This window comes from Leucopleurus acutus (assembly GCF_964270905.1).
Source record: "Leucopleurus acutus genome assembly, chromosome: 14".
Lineage (NCBI taxonomy): Eukaryota > Metazoa > Chordata > Mammalia > Artiodactyla > Delphinidae > Leucopleurus > Leucopleurus acutus.
The window spans coordinates 1,317,019-1,335,511 of record NC_139156.1 but is presented as its reverse complement, the minus strand read 5'-3'; the positions used below and the strand labels follow the sequence as shown (position 1 = coordinate 1,335,511).

Sequence of the window (18,493 nt, the reverse complement as noted above, 5' to 3'; positions counted from 1 at the left end):
GCACACCCCGTCCGCTTCACCCCCGTCATTGCACCAGGGCCCCCTCTGCAGAGCGGTGCGGAGAGCTCCTGCCTTCTCAGGGTGACGGGGGAGGGGGGTCTGGGCCGCCCAGCAGGGGTCAGCACCAACGCCACGGGTGCAGCCCAGTCGTGCCTCAGGGTGGGGAGGTGAGAGGACAAAGCTCTGTCTCTGAATAAACACAGCCGAGGCGTCCCACCCGCCTCGCGCCTCCTTCCAGAACACTGGCCCAGCCCTGCGTGTGTGGCACGAGGGGGAGCCAGTGGTCCGAGGCCCCGACCAGGCACAGCGGGCGCTGAGGCCGCGGGTCGCACCTCCCCTGGCAGATCCTGGCGGATGGCCCCACGACCACGAGCCCACTTAGAGACCCAGGACAGGGTAGCACAGCTGCCGCCGGTGAGGACGGGCCTGGGGGAGCTTGGGCCCGTTAGGGTTCCCGTCTGGTCCCTCCTGGACGTGGCTTGTTCTCCTCTGAAGGCCAGCAGCCCCCCGCCTTCTTCCTGGGGCAGCAAGTGACCTCCCAGCCAGGGGGAGGCAGCAGGGGTGACTGTGCAGGAAGGGAGCCTGGAAGGTGAGACCTCAGCTTTAAGCCTTCACAAGGCCCAGGTCCCTTCCCGACACGCTCCGGCAGAGCAGAGCCTCAGGGCAGCCTGGTCAGGAATGCGGGGTCCCCGGCTCAGGGCAGCCTGGCTGGCAGGTGGGCCCCAGCCGAGCCCTGGCCTCGGATCAGCCGGCCCGGCCTTTCATCCCAGGGCTCAGGGCCTGCCTCTCGGGTCCCCGGTAGAGGCCCGGCTAACGCTGTGTCTCCGTGCGCCCCTCCAGGGCCTGGCCAAGGAGGAGACGGAGCTGAGGTTCCGGCAGCTGACTATGGAGTACCAGGCCCTGCAGCGGGCCTATGCGCTGCTACAGGAGCAGGTCGGAGGGACACTGGACGCAGAGCGAGAAGTTAAGGTCTAACTGACGTCCACGCCACCACGTTCCGGCTCCCACTGGGCTGCCCCGCTTGACCCCCGCCTTGGCAGGGACCCTCGCACCTTCCAGGCCCGGCCCTTCTCTCCCGCCGTCACGGTCGGGCCTGGTGACGCTCACCCAGGCGACCCACACGCGGTTGTTTGGGAAGCAGCTCTGGCGGCCGCTCAGCGGCGGGTGGGCCCGGGCCAGGGCGGGGTCCGAGTGGAGTGGAGGCACCCTCACACCCTGTGTCCCGATGGCCCAAACGCTCTCATCCGTTTGCCCTGGAAGCTGTTCTCAGGGCAGCCGGGGCACCCATCACGATAAAGTGCCCTGCGGCCTGGGCCCTGTGAGAGCAGATTAACTCGAGGGAAGGGGGCTCAGACCCCCTAGAAGCCAGCTGGTGCTGGGTGGTGGGCTTTCACGCAGCAGGGCGCCGCCGGGGGCTGGTCTTCTAAAGGAGGTCGGTCTCTGGGGAAGAAAGTGAAAGTGAAGTGTGGAAAAGGAGGCGAGCCCAGGGCGGGCGGAGCGCGGGGAGGGGAGGGAAGGTGCCCGGGGGCTGTGCCTGGTACCTCGCTCAGCAGCCCCTCTGCGTGTGTCCTGGTCATTATTGTCCAACGACTAAAGCAGACCCTTGCAGCCCGCACCCAGCAGCTCAATCCTCCTTCATCCTGTAAACGAGGATTCTCCCTAATAATCCCTTCAAATGAATCTATAGATCATCCGCCGCCATCTCAGCGAGGTCGCGTGCTTCAGCTAAGCCTCCACGTCTCCCCTTTACTCCAGAGCGGTCCTTGCCAAGGGGCTGCTCTCCACTGGTCGAACCAAAAGGCAGACAGTCCCCTTAAAGTCCCGTCCAAGTGGGCGCGTCTGGCTTTTAGAGAAAATTTGATGTGTGTCTCCTCCCATCCTACAGACCCGTGAGCAGCTACAGGTGGACGTGCAGAGGGCGCAGACGCGGGTCGAAGACCTGGAGAAGGCCCTGGCAGAGCAGGGGCAGGCGAGCACGGGGCCTGGGTCCCCGGGAGGCTGGGGTGGTGGCCTGGTCCCCGGGCTGCAGTGCCCCGGCGATGAGGGCGGCGGTCTGTGGGTGTGTCTGTCGGCGAGGACTATTCATCTGCACGCTGAAGGTTGGCGCCACAGCTCCCTTTACTGCGTATGCATCACACCTCAGTAAAAGATTTAAAAGCGGAAAGAATGCGTACATAAAGGGATTCCACAGCAAGCCTCAAACAAGGCCGGGGTCATCCTGGCCGCCCCTACACGCCTCTCTGGGCTTCATCAGAGATCCTGTCCGTCTCTTAGCTCAAGGCCTGCATTTCAGGTCCCAGGGCTTTGTCGGTCACTCCCCTCAGCCCCCTTCAGCACTGGGCTCTTCAAATCCCAGGGGAGGGCCTCCGTCCCACGGGGCCTGAGCCTCCCCCTGCCCTGCTGCATGCTGCAGCCCCAGGTGGACCTCCAGGATGGGCTGGAGGACGTCCAGGGGGGCTGGGAGGGGCTGGGGGGAGACGCCAAGCGCCGTGCAGACCCACGGAGGGCCTGACGTGTTAACTGCTGGGGGCACGGCCGGACAGACGGACAGGGCAAGGACGTGAGCCGCTGCCCGGCCAAATTGCCACATCCTCGCCTGAGCGCGTGAGGCCCCGAGTCCAGTGCTGAGGCACCTGAGTCACACAGGGCCGGCCCACATCCCCACCCCTCGGGCCCTGAGCCCCCCGGCTGCGCTCGGCCTGAGCGAGCTGCACCCCGGAGCTGCGCGCACAGCGCCACGACCCAGACCCGGAGGCGTCATTCCTGGACGCCGTCTGATGCCGCCGCCGAGCGTCTTGCGCCCAAGAAGCACAGTAGCCGAGGGGCTGGGAAGAGAGAAGAGGAGGAGGAAGCCGGTCCTTTCGCTGTGGAAACGAGTCCTTCAAACTTGAAAAGAGCTTCACAGAGGACTCTGCTGAGAAGAAATTTGGGCCCGAGTTCAGTGTCTGGACACCTCACTTTGTGACCAAATGCCGGTGGTGGAGGTTCCTCCAGGGCATGGAGCTGGAACCGGGGGTCGAGGACACCAGGCCTCCCCCAAGGCCTGACCCAGGGCAGCCCAGAGGGCGTCCACACGGGCCCCACCAGAGCTCAGAGCCTGCCTCGGGCCCCGAGTCCCCAGGTGTGAAGTGGGAGGGACCCCCACCCTGGCACCTGCCCTCTCCCCGCCGGCCCGAGCCCCCTGGCTCCCGCTGGCTGTGTGTCTAGGTCCCCCAGACGTGCGACGTCCACATGGGCGCCTGGCCTGGGCTTGCACGAGCCTGGGTGCCGTCCACTTCTATCCGGGACCCTCCAAGGAAACGGGTGAAACCCTGGGTTTTCATCAGCTGTGGGGCAGAAGCTACCACTCCCTGGTTACTTCGACAGCTGGGTGTTGAGTCTTTTCGTCACATCCCCTGTCTGCTGAATTGTGATTTCAATCGTGGTTCCACCGTGCGGTGTATTTATTTCTCCACTTTGATTCCAAGGACACGAAGTGGATTGAAGAGAAGCAAATGCTGTATCGGAGAAATCAAGAGCTCGTGGAAAAGGTGCGCCCCCGCCAGGCCGCGTCTGGGAGTCTGACTGCTTCCCGAAAAGAGCAGGAATTCCCTTGCGCTCGGGTTTGCGGGGTCCCCGCGGTGCTGGGCGGTGGGGAGACGGCAGAGGTTCCCCAGCGGAGCCCCAGCTGGGCCTTCTGTGCTTCTCACTCCCGTGGGGCTGCCCCCCCGACCCACCCCTCCTGGGACAGGCGGCCTGGAAGGAGGCACCTGGGGTCCCGCCAGCCCCATGTCTATAGCGGCTTCTCGATTCTTGCTTTCTTGCCTGATGGGTTCTGTGGTTGGTGACGGTTAGAAAGCCTTTGTGGGCAGTTCATGGCCATCCCCAGAGGAATGGGCCCAGGACGGCTGGAGCCAGTCACGTGGAATGAAGTGGGAGGGGGCAGTGGCTGCATGTCCAGAGGCAGGAGGGCCAGTGGGGCCTCACAGCTCGCTCTGGTGGCCCCCTCGTCACCCTGTCCTGGTGAGGGTGCTCTTGGTGACCCGTCCCCACCAGCAGCTGGCCTTGTCCACAGGCAGAGGGCGGGCGGGGGCAGCACCTTCTATGGCAGGCACAGCCCTTCTAGAAAAGAGCCAGGCCGGCCACAGCTCGCGAGCCTGAGGGCACCGAACCAGGCCCATGGGCAGAGGCCGGTCCTGCCCCACCCGAAGCCATCAGGCCCACATGGGGCAGTGCTTTGGGTGCCATTCATACCTTAAATGCTGAGCGACACCTACCTGCTTGTCGTGGACCCTCTGCACACGTCTTAAATCAGCACAGTTGTTTCCGTGATGCTCTCAGGCTCACATAAACACTCTCGTGCACCTACATGCTTGTGTGTACACAGAACAGCCGCATACTTAAATGCGCACGCACACATGTGAACGCTCGTGCGCACATATAAATGTTCACGTGCTCACGTAGTAGCTTGTGTGCACGCAGACACACATATGCACCTTTAAACACTCGTGTGCACATCAACACCTGCATGTACACTTGAACACAGGCACACTCAAATGTTCACGAGCACACACACACTTAGACACTCATGTGCACTTGTCACCTGTACACGTAACACCCACGTGCACACATAACCCCTCATTCGCACACTTGAACACTCATATGTGCACTTAAAACCTGTGCGTTTGTCTGGCATGGTGCCCACAGGGTCACACTCCTGGCCCGTGGGTGCATCCCAGCCGCCCCAGCCGTGCAGAGTGACACACAGGGCAGTGCGAAGCCCCAGCCGCCGAGGGCACTGGTGCTCCTGGGTCCACCTGGACCCATTCCGAGCCGCAGAGCAGGCCCCTCGGCCCCCAAGTTCAACGCGGGGGGACGGACCGAGTTGACGGTGCCCATGGTGGACACGAGACCACGGAGGACATGTGCCACGGGCTGCACTGTGCTTACCCCTTGGGAGGTGTGGGCCTCACACACGTCAGTTCTGGAGGGGGGCCAGGCAGCCACGGCACACAGCCCCGCCTTCGGACAGCAGTGTTCCTGAGGCTCTGGGCCCGCCTGGGCTCCAAGGGCCGCTGTCCTGGCCGCGGTGAGGGGCGGGCAGCATGGCAACAGCTTACGCCTCTGCCCGCGGTGGCCCTTCTCTTCCCATCTCTGCTCAGATGGCCCCCCGCCCAGTGCACCTGCCCTGTGTCCCCCGCCCACCCGCTGCCGGTTCAGCCCAGGAGGGGACTCACCTGGTCTCACCAGGGCGGCCCCCCGCGGACTGAGGCCGGAGTGAGGGCTCTGGGCCGAGGACCTGGGCCAGGCGGCCGTCCCCGTGACGCCAGCAGCCGTTGGGGGAGGCTGAGAGCTGGCCTCACGTGCGACTCCAGGGCCTCACACGTCTTTTGTTTTACAGATTAAACACATGGAGACAGAAGAGGCCCGGTTAAAGCATGAGGTCCAGGATGCGAAGGACCAGAACGAGCTGCTGGAGTTCCGGATCCTGGAGCTAGAGGTGCGGGGGCGGGGTGGGGTCAGAGCGCGGTCGCCCGAGCTGGTGCCATCGAGGGCTGCGAGTCCAGCCCTGTCGCTCGGGAGACGGACGCGAAACGAAGCAGAGGTGCCCGCACGCAGCTCTGGAGCCCCCCTCGCTCCGGCCCCTCGCGGCCCTGGCTGGCGGGCGTGGCCACCCTCTCCTGCGATGCCACCGCCCAGCTTCGCTTGGGGCGTCTGTGCACCGGCATTTCCGCCTGTCTGGTTTCCCGGCGTCCACGTACGCCTGCAGTGTGCGGAGGGGGCGCCCACGAGTCCAGAGGGAGCCGCCCCTCAGGGTCCTCCCGTCCGCCTCCCGGGGGCAGGAGGGCGGTGTGGCCACTCCGCGTGTGTCGCCCCGTGGCCCCGGGGTTCGTGCCTGTGGTCCTGCGTGAGGACGGTGGCGGCCCCTCCAGCCACTGTCCTCTGTCCTCAGGGTCACTGAGGTCAGGCCCGTGCGGGACACCGCTCCCGGTCCCCTGGGACTCAGATCAGCTCGTCGGCCCCTCAGCAGGCGGGGGCCGCTCCCAAGGGCCTCCCCGTGGGTGGCTGGGAGGTCCCTGCCCCCATCAGTGTCCACACAGGGCCGTGTCCTGGGCAGGAGGAGGGATTGGCCTCTGCTGTGGCAGCCGGGGCTTCGTCTTCACAGAGACCACGCTGACCGTGTTGGGTGGACTTGGTGTCTTCACCGTGTCCCCGGGAGGCCCAGCACTGCCCTCCAGGAGGGAGGGGATGCCCGTGCCCAGACTTCCGCTCTCTGTCTAGGAGAGGGAGAGGAAGTCGCCGGCCATCAACTTCCACCACACCCACTTCGTGGACGGGAAGAGCCCCCTGCAGGCGTACTGCGAGGCCGAAGGCGTGATGGTAACACCCCGCCCCTGCCCGCACACCCCTCAGCCCCGCGGCTGCCTGGCCGGTGCTCCCTCCCAGCAGCCTCTCCCCCTCCTCTAGGACATCCTGGTCTCGGAGCTGATGAAGAAGCTGGACCTCCTGGGGGACAACGCCGTAAGTGTAGGTCGCTCTCCTGACTTGTGCATGCCTCCCCGTGCCCAGCGCCCTGCACGGTCCAGGGGCCCCTGTGAGTCCCGCTGTGGCCCTACCGCAGCCCACACCCTCCCACTGCCAGAGCTGCCTGGGACGGGCCCTCTGGCGTTTAGGAGAAATGTCGTTCTTTCTGACACTGTTCCCACACGGGAGTTCGGGGCCTCTGCTCTCACACTTGACTCTTCCAGCAGAGGTGCTTCTGGCCCCGTGTTCTCAGTTTCTGGAATCGCTCTCAGTCTCTAAGCTCTTCCACATTCTTGGTGGGGATGGGGGCTGTGGGTCCTTAGCGTGCCTTAGACACCTCAGACGCAGGGCTTCCCATTTACTTAGTTTGGGAGGAGGGGCAGAGCCTATATAAATAATCCCCGAATCTCACTTAGGGCAGAGTTCCAATTTCTACAGCAAACTCCTCAAAAGAATACTAATTGCTGAATGGGCAGAGTGACTGCATCCCTTCACGCCACCCTCCATCCTCCATCCTCTGTCCATCCATTCTCCATTCACCCTCCATCCATCATCCTGTACTTGTTGAGCCCCTGCCCAACGCGGGGGGGATCAACTGTGCTGGAAGAGGGCCCCAATCCACACCCCAGGACGTTTCCGCCACAAGGTATCCTGACAAGTGTACAGTCTACAGCTGGTCCTAAAGCACCTTGGGCTTCACATCCTGGTAACTGCTCTCAAGAAAGATCAAGGCACTAAGTCAAATTGGTGCACTCCATGCAGTAGATGGAGGAGAAAAACACATGCAAACACACACACACACACACACACACACACACACACACACACACGCTTCTCACAACGCATACCAAAACCCGGGCGCTCATGCACATCCCTGGGGCCAGTCCTTCCCAGCAGCTTCAAGGTGTTCAGGGCCCTGTATTGACGGGAATCCCTCCTCTCCCCACCTGCCCTTGACTTGGGAAGCAGTGAGGGCGGGGAGCAGGGGGGAAGCAGCTCCCAGCAGGGAGGCTCTCCTGGCTGCACTGCCCACCCCCGACGCTGCCACTAGTCAGACCCCTGGCTCCCCCTCGGCCGCAGGTGGCAGAGGTGCTGGTCCGCAGCAGGGATGGCGTTGTCACGATGTGCTCCGGGCTTCAGCCTGAGTATCAGCCCCCATCATGGGCCCTGGGAACCTTTCAGTTCACAGCTGGAGAGACCGAAGCCCCAGAGGGCACCCCACCCAGGTCACGGAGCTGCGGTACTGGCCAGCTAGGACGAGCCCAGGTCTGCCTAGTTCTGTTCGGGGCCCCTCCCAGCCCGAGAGCACCAGTGCACGTGACGGCCCTGGAGCCGTCACATGGCCTCGGAGGCGGGGGCAGAGGACACACTGCCGGTCTTACGTGCAGGTGACCTCTAGAGGCCCTTGACAGTTTCTGAAGGACCATGGGGGCGACCCTTAGGTCTGTCGTGTGCACATGGACACACTTCAGGCAGATGACAGGGATAGCCTGGCCCCTCCCCTTCTCAGCCAGGGCACGCTGAAGCTGTGGCCACTGTCTCCAGGCTGCTTTCCAGAAGGCTGCAGCCTCCCAGCTCGGTTTCCCCAGGAGTCAGGGTCCTTGGAGGGAGCAGAGGGGCCGGCAGGGGGCAGAATGGACCCCTGTCCTCCCTGGTGGGCCATCTGCTCACTGCTGCTGCACCTGGGCCACAGCGGGGACAGGTCACCCAGGGAAGGCTGCGAGGGTGGAGGAGACAGCACATTGCCAAGGCCATGGTCACCTCCAGGAGGGAGTTAGCTGGAGCCCAGCCAGGCTGCCCACCAAGCGGGACATCGCGGGCCCTTCAGCCTGGCCTGACCACAGCGAGGCAGCTTCCCTCAGTTATGCGGAGGCCCCCCGCAGCCCCCCACACACCCCATCCCGCCCATCAGGCCCAGCCCTGCCTCGGGAGGAGGGCGGGGACAGCCTGGCAGTGTCCCCGGAAGCCAGAGGGACGAGAGGCGCCTGGCCCCGGCATCACACCGAGTCGGGCTGCAGCGTGCCTGAGGACGGAGCCTGCCGCTGTCCCAGCAGCTGGCCGCCGACCCCCACCTGTGCCTCCTGCTGCCAGGGTGGGGGGTGGTGAGAGACCCCTGCCCCTGGGGAGCTCACGCTGCGGAGGGAGCAGGCGGGAGGGCTTTCGGAGCGGGTGGCCCTGAATCAGGGAGGTTCTGGGGTGGGGGGGCCGCCCTCAGCTCAGCGACCCTAGGGGGCTCCTCCCTGCCTGTCTCTGCTCCCCTGACCCCTGTTGGCTGTCCCACGGTGGGCCCAACAGTGGGGACACAGCCCAGCTGCCTCCACCCTGGTGCTGATGCAGGCGGCACATCCTCTGAGGATGCCCCCTGGCCCCAAAGCCAGAGCCACCCTGCCCAGAAGGACCACCCAGGCGGGCCCTTTGGGGCGAGGCATGAATAAAACATGCAGAAAAAAGGCAAAACGGCAGGGATGGGGACCACTTCATAGCCATGAGTGTTTGATCTTTGCTTCACGTTCGTAAGTGGTGCTGTAATAATTCAGGCCGCCTGTGCGGAGAGCTGGCTTTAAATAAAAACCCAACAGACCCGGGAAACCTGGCTGCTCGTCCCGCCACCCACTGTCCCGCTCTGCCTCGCTGGCCACCTTAGACGTGGTCACCAGCAGTGAGACGACCAGAGGGGGCAAGACGGAGAGTCACCCCAGAGCTGGCAGGACCAAGGGGAAAGAGGATCAAAGACTCCCGGGAGGGCCTTTTAGTGAAAGTGACATTTAGCTGTGACCCCAGCTCCCCTGCGCCCGTCCCATCAGCGCCACCGAGCGCCCGGCCACCCAGAAGGCGCTTCCCCTGACCATGCGTGAATTCTGCTTTTGGGTGCAGAATCTGACCAACGAGGAGCAAGTGGTCGTCATACAAGCCAGGACAGTCCTGACCTTGGCCGAAAAGGTAACAGTGACTGCGGACGCTGTCGGGACGGGGCCAGGCTTCCCGAAGCCTCCCTTTCTGGCTCAGCGCACAGAAGACGCTCACCCTGGGAGGAGGGCTACCGGGAGGTGGGATTGGGGTCCACGGATCCCGTTTGCCTTGGGGGTCTGGCACACGCACAGGTCAGCCAGCACCGCCACGCGTGTCTGCAAGTGGTAGATTCAGCCAGACCTCTCCCCAAGGCCACTCTGCCTCCGCCTCCCCCCAGAGGCCGGGAGGTATGGTGGGTCTGTAAATCGGCAGCATCTGTCTCACCTGCCGGGACCCTCCTCCGGGGTCGCCCAGCCCACCCGGGCTCCCCACCCTCCAGCCTCTCTGCTCCCACGGGCCGCCAGCCTGCGCCCGGTCCCGCCCCCGCAGCCAGAACCCGCGGGCCTGCTGGCAGCGCCCCCTCCCAGCGGCCCCCAGCAGGGCGGGCAGGGGTGTCCAGCAAATGGGAGCTCAGGGGCCAGCACCCCGGGAGAACGGGCCGCCTAACGTCCCTCCTCTCCCGGCGCTGGGGGGCAGACTCCCCGGACACGAGGCGGGGCTGCGCGGGGGCACCCGGGCCTGGCCCGCACGCCGGGCACACGGAGCCCATGACGCCAGCCCGGCCCTGACTCCCACGAGGGCTGAGCTCCCCTCCCGGAGGAAGGCTGGGGAGGGCGGGGAGGGCCAGGCCCCCAGGCTGTCTCCCGGGCTCGGCGAGCTGGGCTGCGACGCCTGAGTGCCTTCCGTTTGTGTCCAGTGGCTCCAGCAGATTGAAGAGACGGAGTCGGCCCTGCAGCAGAGGATGGTGGACCTGGAGAGCGAGAAGGTTGGTGTGCACCTGGCCACGCGGGCCCGCGGCCCGCGCTCCAGGTCGGCTGCGCCAGGCCCAGACACGGGTCCGCTTGCGTTTCAGGAGCTGTTCAGTAAACAGAAGGGCTACCTGGACGAGGAGCTGGACTACAGAAAGCAGTGCTTGGACCAAGCTCACAAGGTAAGAGAAGTACAGCTGCCGGAACCCCCAGGGGCGGCGGATTTGGGGTAGAAACGGGGAAGGTTGTTCCCACGGCCAGCATGGTGTCTCGGGGGCCACGTGGCCTCGGACCTGCCTGGGAAGATCCTGCGCCCATTGTGACCAGCGTGGGGTCACTCTTCGCATTTCTCCTGCCGGACACCCCTCGCCAGGCGAGCTCCGAGGACGCCTTACTGCTCCGTCGGCACCCCTTGGCCCCAGGAGTGCAGGCACACGAGCAGAAGTCAAGTGGGTATTTGAAATGAGCTGAGAAATAGAATTCATTGAAACAATGCATTTACAAATGAGGTGAACACAGCTGAATGTCAGTCAGTCCATCATCCCGCCCGGGACCCCCGCTTCTGTCCATCTGCACCAACCAGTGCACACGTGCCCTTTGTGCGTGCCTGCCCCATGGGAAACCATTTCCCCCCTGAGAAGCCTGAAGGGACGTCCCCGTGTGCGGTTAACCCCGACATCAGTACCGAAAAGATGGGTCCTGGAGATGACGTCAGGGAGACGGCTTTGTGACACACGGACGCACGAACACACACGCACCCACACGCCGCAGGAAATGTCGCCCCGGGACTGTGGGGGGGGGCTCCCGCACACAGGGCCGAGGGATGCTGTCAGGGCCCCCAGTGATGCTGGGTCCGCTCCTGGTCTGATGACTGTCAGGGCTGCTCCCGCGTGATACTGTTTGGGGGCCCCCTTCCTCCAATTCCGGCAGGAAGGCCGCACGTTTTGCTCTCCCTCCCTGGTTTTCTTGACTCCATAGTTAGGCCTGCACTTCCTGCTGGATAATTAGCCATTTTATCTGCCATTCACAAAGCCCTGTGCAGGAGGGAGGCACCTACCGCCTTGGGATGACCTGGCGGGGGGGACACAGGCCTGTGGGAACCTGCTGGGTTTCACACCCTCCCTGCTCTGTGAGCACAGGAGCCACAGCTGGGTTTCGAAGGGGAAGGGTGGTCCCCGCGTGGCTGAGGGCCGTCTAGGGCAGCTGGGAGCAGAGGCCTGGCCATTCACAGATGAGGACGCGCGCTGGGGCGAGGCTGTGCACACAGAGCTGGCATCCGGTGGCCCGTCGCTCAAGGTCATGCATGCAGGGAAGGTCAGAACATCTCCATCTCCTGCCAGTCTTGGGGTGAAGCTATCGTGATGCTAATTCTAAGCCCCACACTCAGCTGCCTTTATTTTTTTAATTTTTTTTCTGTGTGTGGTACGCGGGCCTCTCACTGTTGTGGCCTCTCCCGCTGCGGAGCACGGGCTCCGGACGCGCAGGCTCAGCGGCCATGGCTCACGGGCCCAGCCGCTCCGCGGCACGTGGGATCTTCCCAGACCGGGGCACGAACCCATGTCCCCTGCATCGGCAGGCGGACTCTCAACCGCTGCGCCACCAGGGAAGCCCTCAGCTGCCTTTATTTTAAAGCTGGAGCGTATCTTAAACACACTAAGCTCTTTTGCTCTAGGAAGTGGCAGCCGATGTGCTGTGTGAGCTGGCAGTGACAGCTGGGGACAGTTTATTTTGTAGCCATCAGGAACAATAACACATAAGCGAGGAACAAAGGTCCCCCCCCATTTCCTAAAATGTCTACTCAGACAAAAGGACTTTCCAGAGTCATTTGCCTGAGGAAGGAGAAACATTCATTTCTGAAGAGGTTACATCTTTGATGGGAAGATGGGAAGAATACAGCTTTTTCAAAGATCGTGTCTGTGAAACTTCCTGAGGAGCAAGCTTTGAAGGTGCTCCGGATCGAAGTGCTAAGCCACTAGGGACTTATAGCAAGGTCTGTGTTTCGGCGGCTGGGTGGCAGCAAAGGGGTGACACAGCATGCGTATCTGGGGACCAGCGGAATGGCCGGCTCTCCACGTCGGAGCCCTGGCGGGGCAACGCGAGGGCCCTGGGCTGGAGCCCCCTGGAGTCTGAACCCCGCTCCCCGCCAGCAGGGCCCTGTGCAGGTCATCCAGCCCGGCAGTCATCAGCCTGCCTCAGTGCCCTGACCCGCGAGCCAGGCCTAACGAGCACCTGCTTCCTGGAAGGGGCGGGACTGAAGGGCTTCATGGAGGTGAAGTCCTAAGCCGGTACAGGCACCCACGGGCGTGGGCACCCTTAGGGCTATCATTTGGGACAGAGGCGGGGAGGGGCTGGGAGGCGGGCAGAGGCCGGACACGTGGGGCCTCATGTGCAGGCAGCAGGGAGGGAGGCAGACAGACAGACAGACAGGGAGAGAGAAGGGGAGGAGGGGTGGGGCAGGCGTGTGTCTCACAGTCTGGAGGCCAGAAGCCTGACGCCAGGTGCTGGCGGGGCCACATCCGTGAAGCTCCAGGGGGGGCCCTCCTGCCTCTTCCAGCTCCTGGGGGCCCAGGTGTTCCCGGGCTTGTGGCTGAGTCACCCCAATCTCTGCCCTGTGGTCACATGGCTTCCCCGCATCTTCCGTGACTGTCTCCGAGTTGCCCTCTTCTTCCAAGGCCACGAGTCAGTGGACTGAGGCCCCCGATCCAGTCTGACCTCACCTGCGCTGGGTGGCATCTGCCTGTTTCCACATGATCCACATTCACAGGTGCTGGGGGTTAGGGCTTGATGTTTCTTTGCGGACACGAGTCACCCCACAGGCAGCACTGGGGACCGCAGAGCTGATGGCCTGGCCCCTCGGCACTACTGCAGACAAGCCCTGTGAGCACCGCCCTCCTTCCTTCTTAGCGACTCGGAAGCCCAGGGTTTGGCGAAGGTTGTGAGCAAAGGAAGAAGCCTTTGTCGTTCTTTCCTCAAGGGACACCCGCCCGGCCCACTGCCCCTCTGGCCCTCATCCGACTCTGGCCTCAAACTCTGCTGACCTCGATGTCCCTAATGTTTCACTGCACGTTAAACATCGCGTGGAAGGGAATGCTCTTGAAATAATCACTCCCGGACTGCTTCCAGCCTCCAGAACATCATTTAACTGGTCCAGGCGGAAGCAGTCCCCTCTGTGGGCTGGCCTGGCGGTGGCATGACCCCAGGGCGGGATGCCCCAGTCCCCCAGGCCGTGCCCGGGGGAGGAGGCAAGGACTGACGTGTCCCCTCCCGCCCCCAGCACATCCTGGAGCTGGAAGCCATGCTGTATGACGTCCTGCAGCAGGAAGCTGGTGCCAAAGTGGCAGAAATGCTGCCGGAGGAGGAGCACGAGAAGCTCAGGGTGGCGGTGGAGCAGTGGAAGCGCCAGGTCATGAGCGAGCTGCGCGAGCGGGACGCCCAGATCCTGCGGGAGCGCATGGAGCTGCTGCAGCTGGCGCAGCAGGTGCGCAGCAGGGGCGCCGCGGGCGCAGGACCTCCGGGCGGAACGGGGCTTCCCATGCCTGGCCCTCTGATGGCCACACCTCCTCCGATGACAGTACCCTCCCGTGGCTGCGCCCCCCAAAGGTCATGCCCCCAGTGGCCACGCCCCAAAGGTCATACCCTCCTGTGGCCACGCCCAAAGGTCATGCCCTCCCCGTGGCCACGCCCCCATATCCCTGCCCTCCAATGATCGTGCCCCCAAGGCCAGGGCCTTCCACTGGCCGTGCCCCCCGATGGCCATGCTCTCCAGTGGCCGTGCCCATGGGGGACCCTCCTGCCGGACTGCCTGTCCCTCCAGACCAGCCTCCTGGGCCATCCCACCCAGGCCTCTGGGTGGCACAGCCCCCCTCCTGGGTCCCCCCCACTCTGGGTCTCTTCCGTGGTTCCTCCCTCCGTGGCAAGATCCCAGTGAAGCTGTCATCTGGGGAGCAGCGGCTCATGGGCTAGGGACTTGGGGACCTTCTCTTGGCCTACAGGCACTTGGGGCCCTCAGGCCAATCTGGCCAGTTCGTTTCTAACTGGGGGTGAGGGATCCTGGCAGACTAGACAGGCTTGGTGTGTAAGACATGCCTCAGCTCCACTGTGTGTGCTGGCGTGGCCTTTGTGGCTGTGTTCCGTGTTCAGATACGCTAGTGAATCCAGGTTTACTGTGAACGTCAGAGGGCTAATGTCTGACCAGAGCCTTGGTCAGCTCCCAGGACTCTCACTGCCAGATCTGGGGTGGTCAGTGTGAGGACTGCCGCCTGCAGCCCCTCACTCCCATCAGACGGGCTCTGATCAGAGCTCAGCTGCGTCCAGGCTCCAGGCCAGGCATCCAGGTCCGGCGTGGGCACACACATGTCCATCTGCCCGGCAGTGTGCACCAAAGTGAAGACTAGAGTTTCCAAACCTGAGGTCGGCCTTGCCAGGAGGGTCCTCCCCGTGACTGACTTTGTGACCCTCTGGCTGCTCCTCTCACTGCCGTGACGGCGTTTTGGAAGGACTGTGAATTGGGCCCTTACCATCTCCTTGGGCTTCTAGCTCCATGGTTTATGACCTGGAGATGTAGGAGGTGGGCGGGTGTCATTCCCGTCACAGGGGGCGTGGCCGAGGGGAGAGCTGTCCTCCTGTCTCTTGCTGCTGCAAAGAGCAGACCGAGGGAGGCTGTGTCCGTAACGGAACCTGAGGCAGGCACACTGGCTCTCCTCCCGAAGCCGGGGCTCCTAAAAGCCGGCGAGGGGGGCGGGCAGCCCGAGCCCCCTCGCCGGGGCCAGCATGGCAGCTGCCCTGTGGCGACTGGCCACCAAGAACATGCGCGAAAATCCTGGAAGGCTTTTGCCCACTTGGTTTCCCAAATACTCTGATTATTGAGGATTTTCCTGCTTTTAACATTGCAGAGAGTTAAAGAACTAGAAGAGCGAATAGAAGCTCAGAAGAGACAAATAAAGGAACTGGAGGAAAAGGTAAGGCAAATACGAATCTGGGGGTTGCTCTGTTGTCGGAGCTCACGCACCAAGACAGACAGGCATCTCAGGCTGCCGTGTCGCGCCAGGTCTGAGGCTGGGGCATTTTTGGACAGAAAGAGGCTTCAGGGACGTGTCTGCTCGGGACAAGGAGCCGGAGCCCAGGGTCTGGGAATAACCCCGTCCGTGACAACCCAGCCGTGCCACCCCGAGGGCCGTGCCTCTCACGGCCTCAGTTTCCCCGGCCGTCGGGGTGCCTGCAGACCGGCGACCAGCGGTCCCTTTAGTGTGATTCCTTGACTGTGGCTCCCAAGTTTGGAAACGGCAGGTGCTGGGGTGCAGTGGGTTGGGGGCCGTGTGGCTTGGGGTCGGGGAGGACTGTCCAGCTCTTCTCCCGACGGCTGGCTCTGCAACTTCCAAATCAGGGTACACAGAGCACCCTCAGAGAGAAGCCTGCAGCGTGTGCTTAATTCTAGGACAGCTGAGCTCTTTTGGTCTGTGATTTAGGACGTTTCGATGGCTTCTAGCAGGCAGACCGCTTGTTCGCGTCTTGTGACCGGTCTTGCCTGTGGGGTGGGTCTCACCAAAGGCCGGCTCCCCTCTGAGCCTCTCTGGCTTGTCCCTGCCAGAGAGAACGGGAGGCTGGGGTCTGGACAGGACCCGCCACCCGCAACAGGCCACACGTCCTCAGCCCTGCCTGGGCAGAGCCAGCAGAGGCTCTGTGCTCGCGGGGCACAGGGACCCTCCCCACGGCAGCCCCTGCAGCTGGACCTCCCCCTGCCCCGCCCACCCCTCCTGCAGATGAACCCGGCCCCTTCCCTGGGCACTTTACTGCCATCTGCTGAGCGGTCTTGGTAGTAACTTGCAAATCCAGAGCTGGTGACAGGCCCCTAGAACCGTGCGGGGCACGACCTGCAAAGCAGAGAGGCAGCCAGGGAGCAATTATGTGCCTGCCCATGGGCGCCAGACCGTGGGCGACACACACCTGGCTCGCCTGGGGAGGCCGGCGGGACGCGCAACCTCGAGGCGATGCAGTCTCTCCCCCCAAATGAACCTCTCTTTCCTTTTGCATCTTAAAGTGAGAGCATCTGTTTTTATTAAATACTAGAATTTAACAAATTGGATGTTTATTCTCTTAATCTAGCTGAAGCAGCTCTGCTTTTCCAAGCAGCTGTACCACCATCAGATTTTCTCTTGTGTCTAAATTGGCCGGACACCTCCCCCGACCCAAAACGAGGCTCCAAGTGTGAAATCTCTTCAGCAAGTTGGCTGCACTTTATCATTTATGATGGGAGCGTGGTGTTTGCCTGTTGGCACTTGGCTTGTCTTTCCGTAAGACTCCCGTCACCATTATAGCCACTTAGCGCCCTCGCCGTCAGCCCTGGTGACAGGTCCAGATGGCCGGTCCCCGCCGCTCCCCCAGAGGCGAAGTGACCAGCAGAGCCTCCCTCCTGACTGTCACCCGCAGCCTGGCCCGTGGCCGGTGCAAGGTCCCTGGGGAGGGGACAGCACCGTCACTTCAGGCGCCTGGCAGCGCAACCCTTAAACCACCGGACACCAGTGCGCCAGGATCTGCTCCTGAGCCCCAGCTGGCATCTCCACGTCGCTGTGTCTGTGATCACGTTATTTCTTGCCAAAAGCCCTACAAACTCTTTTTTCTCTTTCTTTCCTTCCATGTCTCCACCCTCCCCTTTCCTTTTTAGTTCCTATTTTTGTTCTTGTTTTTCTCCTTAGCTTTCATTCTGTGGTCATAGCTCTCCTGGGCACCCTGGCGTGGTGAGTATTTCGTCTGCATCATAAGGACCAGCACGGCCCCCGCCGCTGTTCCGTAAGCAGGAGGTGCTTCCGGAAGGGGACAGCCAGGGGTCCCCCAGGTCCTAGAGGGGAGGGGCCTGCCATCGTCAGAGGGGAAGGGGCGCTTGCCTTCCTCGAGCAGGAAGGAACGCAAAGGACCCCCTCCCACGGAACCTCCCCGGGGAGAGATGCGCACACAAAACCACTCCCTGCTCTCTGCTCCGGGCAACTCGGCAGGGAGCAGTGCCGGTGGTTTTGTGTCTTTTCGTCTTTTCCGTTTATCAAGTGCAAGCTTGGGTGACACTGGAGATTCAGCCAGAGATGCCCACTTTCCCCGACAAGCTGGGCTCACTCACGACGTCACAGTCGTGCTGAGCTGTGGCATCGTGCCCGCGGCTTTCAGGCCGAGGCCGCATGTGAAAGCTTGACCACCGCTTCCTTCCCAAACAAGATGAGAGGACAAGTAGGGCGTGGCCTCACCATCCCGTCTCCGTCTGTGGCCCCCGCCCTCAGAGGACCTCCCCTCGGGAGCAGGGCCACCCTTCCTCATAGCCCCATCCCTCCAGCCCTTCCCTCTCGCCCTGCAGCCTCCCTGACCTGTGTCCTGCGTCTCTTTTCTTCCAGCCCTCTGAGGAGCCAGACCCCTTCCCTGCAGTTGGACCAGAGAGCAGCAGGTGCCCCGGTGGCAGAGGGAGACGCCGCACCTCATTCCTGAAGACTCAAGGGGACCTGGGCTCTGCGTACCCCCTCCCGTCGAGGAAGAGGGAGAAAGGGGGTCTTTGAGCACCTCTGCGGGGGACTGTCCATTTTGATGAGCCAGAATCAGAACTGGTTCTCTGACTGGGGCTCCTCTGAAGAGACCTTGTCTTGGCTGTGGACCCTGGGGTCCTTCCTCGGGACGCGGCCTCCCCATCCTAGTTACAGGGACGCGCGAGTCCCCTGCTGCACAGGTGTGAAGAGCTGCTTCTGTGCAGGAGCCCCAAACTCCCACCTCCCTTTGTTCCCTTGATGACCAAAAGGTGTCTCAAAGGAAGATTCCCAGAAACAGCGCAGACACACCGCAAAATGACGCAATGAAGCTGCCACCACGGTGGCGACCTTCGTTCAGGGAAATGGGGACGGTTCATGGAGCATCTCAAGGACCGTTGCCCCGTGTCTTCCAGGACGGACGGGCTGTGAAGACGCCGTGACTCACTGGCTGGGGTCCTGAGCACTTACTGAGCGACACATCCTGCCACCCTGCCTTGTTGATGACGCTGTCACTCGCGGGAACAGAACTGTGGCTGCCATGGTGCCGCCAGCTTCCCGCCCTGAGCTGCGCAGAGGGACTGACCAAAGGGATGACTGGGGAGCCTGGTAGTGGGAGCTGGGACCAGAGCAATGGACCGACTGGGAAGGGGCGTGAGCTTGTCGGAGACGCAGGGGCCAGAGGACACCTCGGGCTGTGCAGCACCGTGGAGCCCCTCAGGCTGCCGGCGA

At 63.0% G+C, this 18,493-nt stretch overlaps 1 protein-coding gene across 17 annotated transcripts in view; it reads left to right on the top strand.

Annotated features, from left to right (window-relative positions):
* The window catches only part of JAKMIP3 (Janus kinase and microtubule interacting protein 3), a gene marked incomplete at both ends in the record, with an annotated part of 44,384 nt that extends 26,587 nt beyond the window's left edge, over window positions 1-17,797 (top strand). For 5 of the 17 annotated variants that reach the window (XM_082853974.1, XM_082853972.1, XM_082853985.1 and 2 more), the window contains 12 exons: window positions 841-969; window positions 1,886-1,969; window positions 3,468-3,530; window positions 5,381-5,479; window positions 6,262-6,360; window positions 6,448-6,501; window positions 9,379-9,444; window positions 10,211-10,279; window positions 10,367-10,444; window positions 13,537-13,740; window positions 15,155-15,220; window positions 16,924-16,974. In XM_082853974.1, coding sequence (XP_082710100.1) covers window positions 841-969; window positions 1,886-1,969; window positions 3,468-3,530; window positions 5,381-5,479; window positions 6,262-6,360; window positions 6,448-6,501; window positions 9,379-9,444; window positions 10,211-10,279; window positions 10,367-10,444; window positions 13,537-13,740; window positions 15,155-15,220; window positions 16,924-16,974 — 1,062 coding nt within the window. Of the gene's footprint in view, window positions 1-840; window positions 970-1,885; window positions 1,970-3,467; window positions 3,531-5,380; window positions 5,480-6,261; window positions 6,361-6,447; window positions 6,508-9,378; window positions 9,445-10,210; window positions 10,280-10,366; window positions 10,445-13,536; window positions 13,741-15,154; window positions 15,221-16,923; window positions 16,997-17,638 lie in introns of those variants that run through there. The other 12 variants (XM_082853973.1, XM_082853971.1, XM_082853981.1 and 9 more) reach the window with 8 other exon arrangements.
* Between the last annotated feature and the right edge of the window lie 696 nt (window positions 17,798-18,493).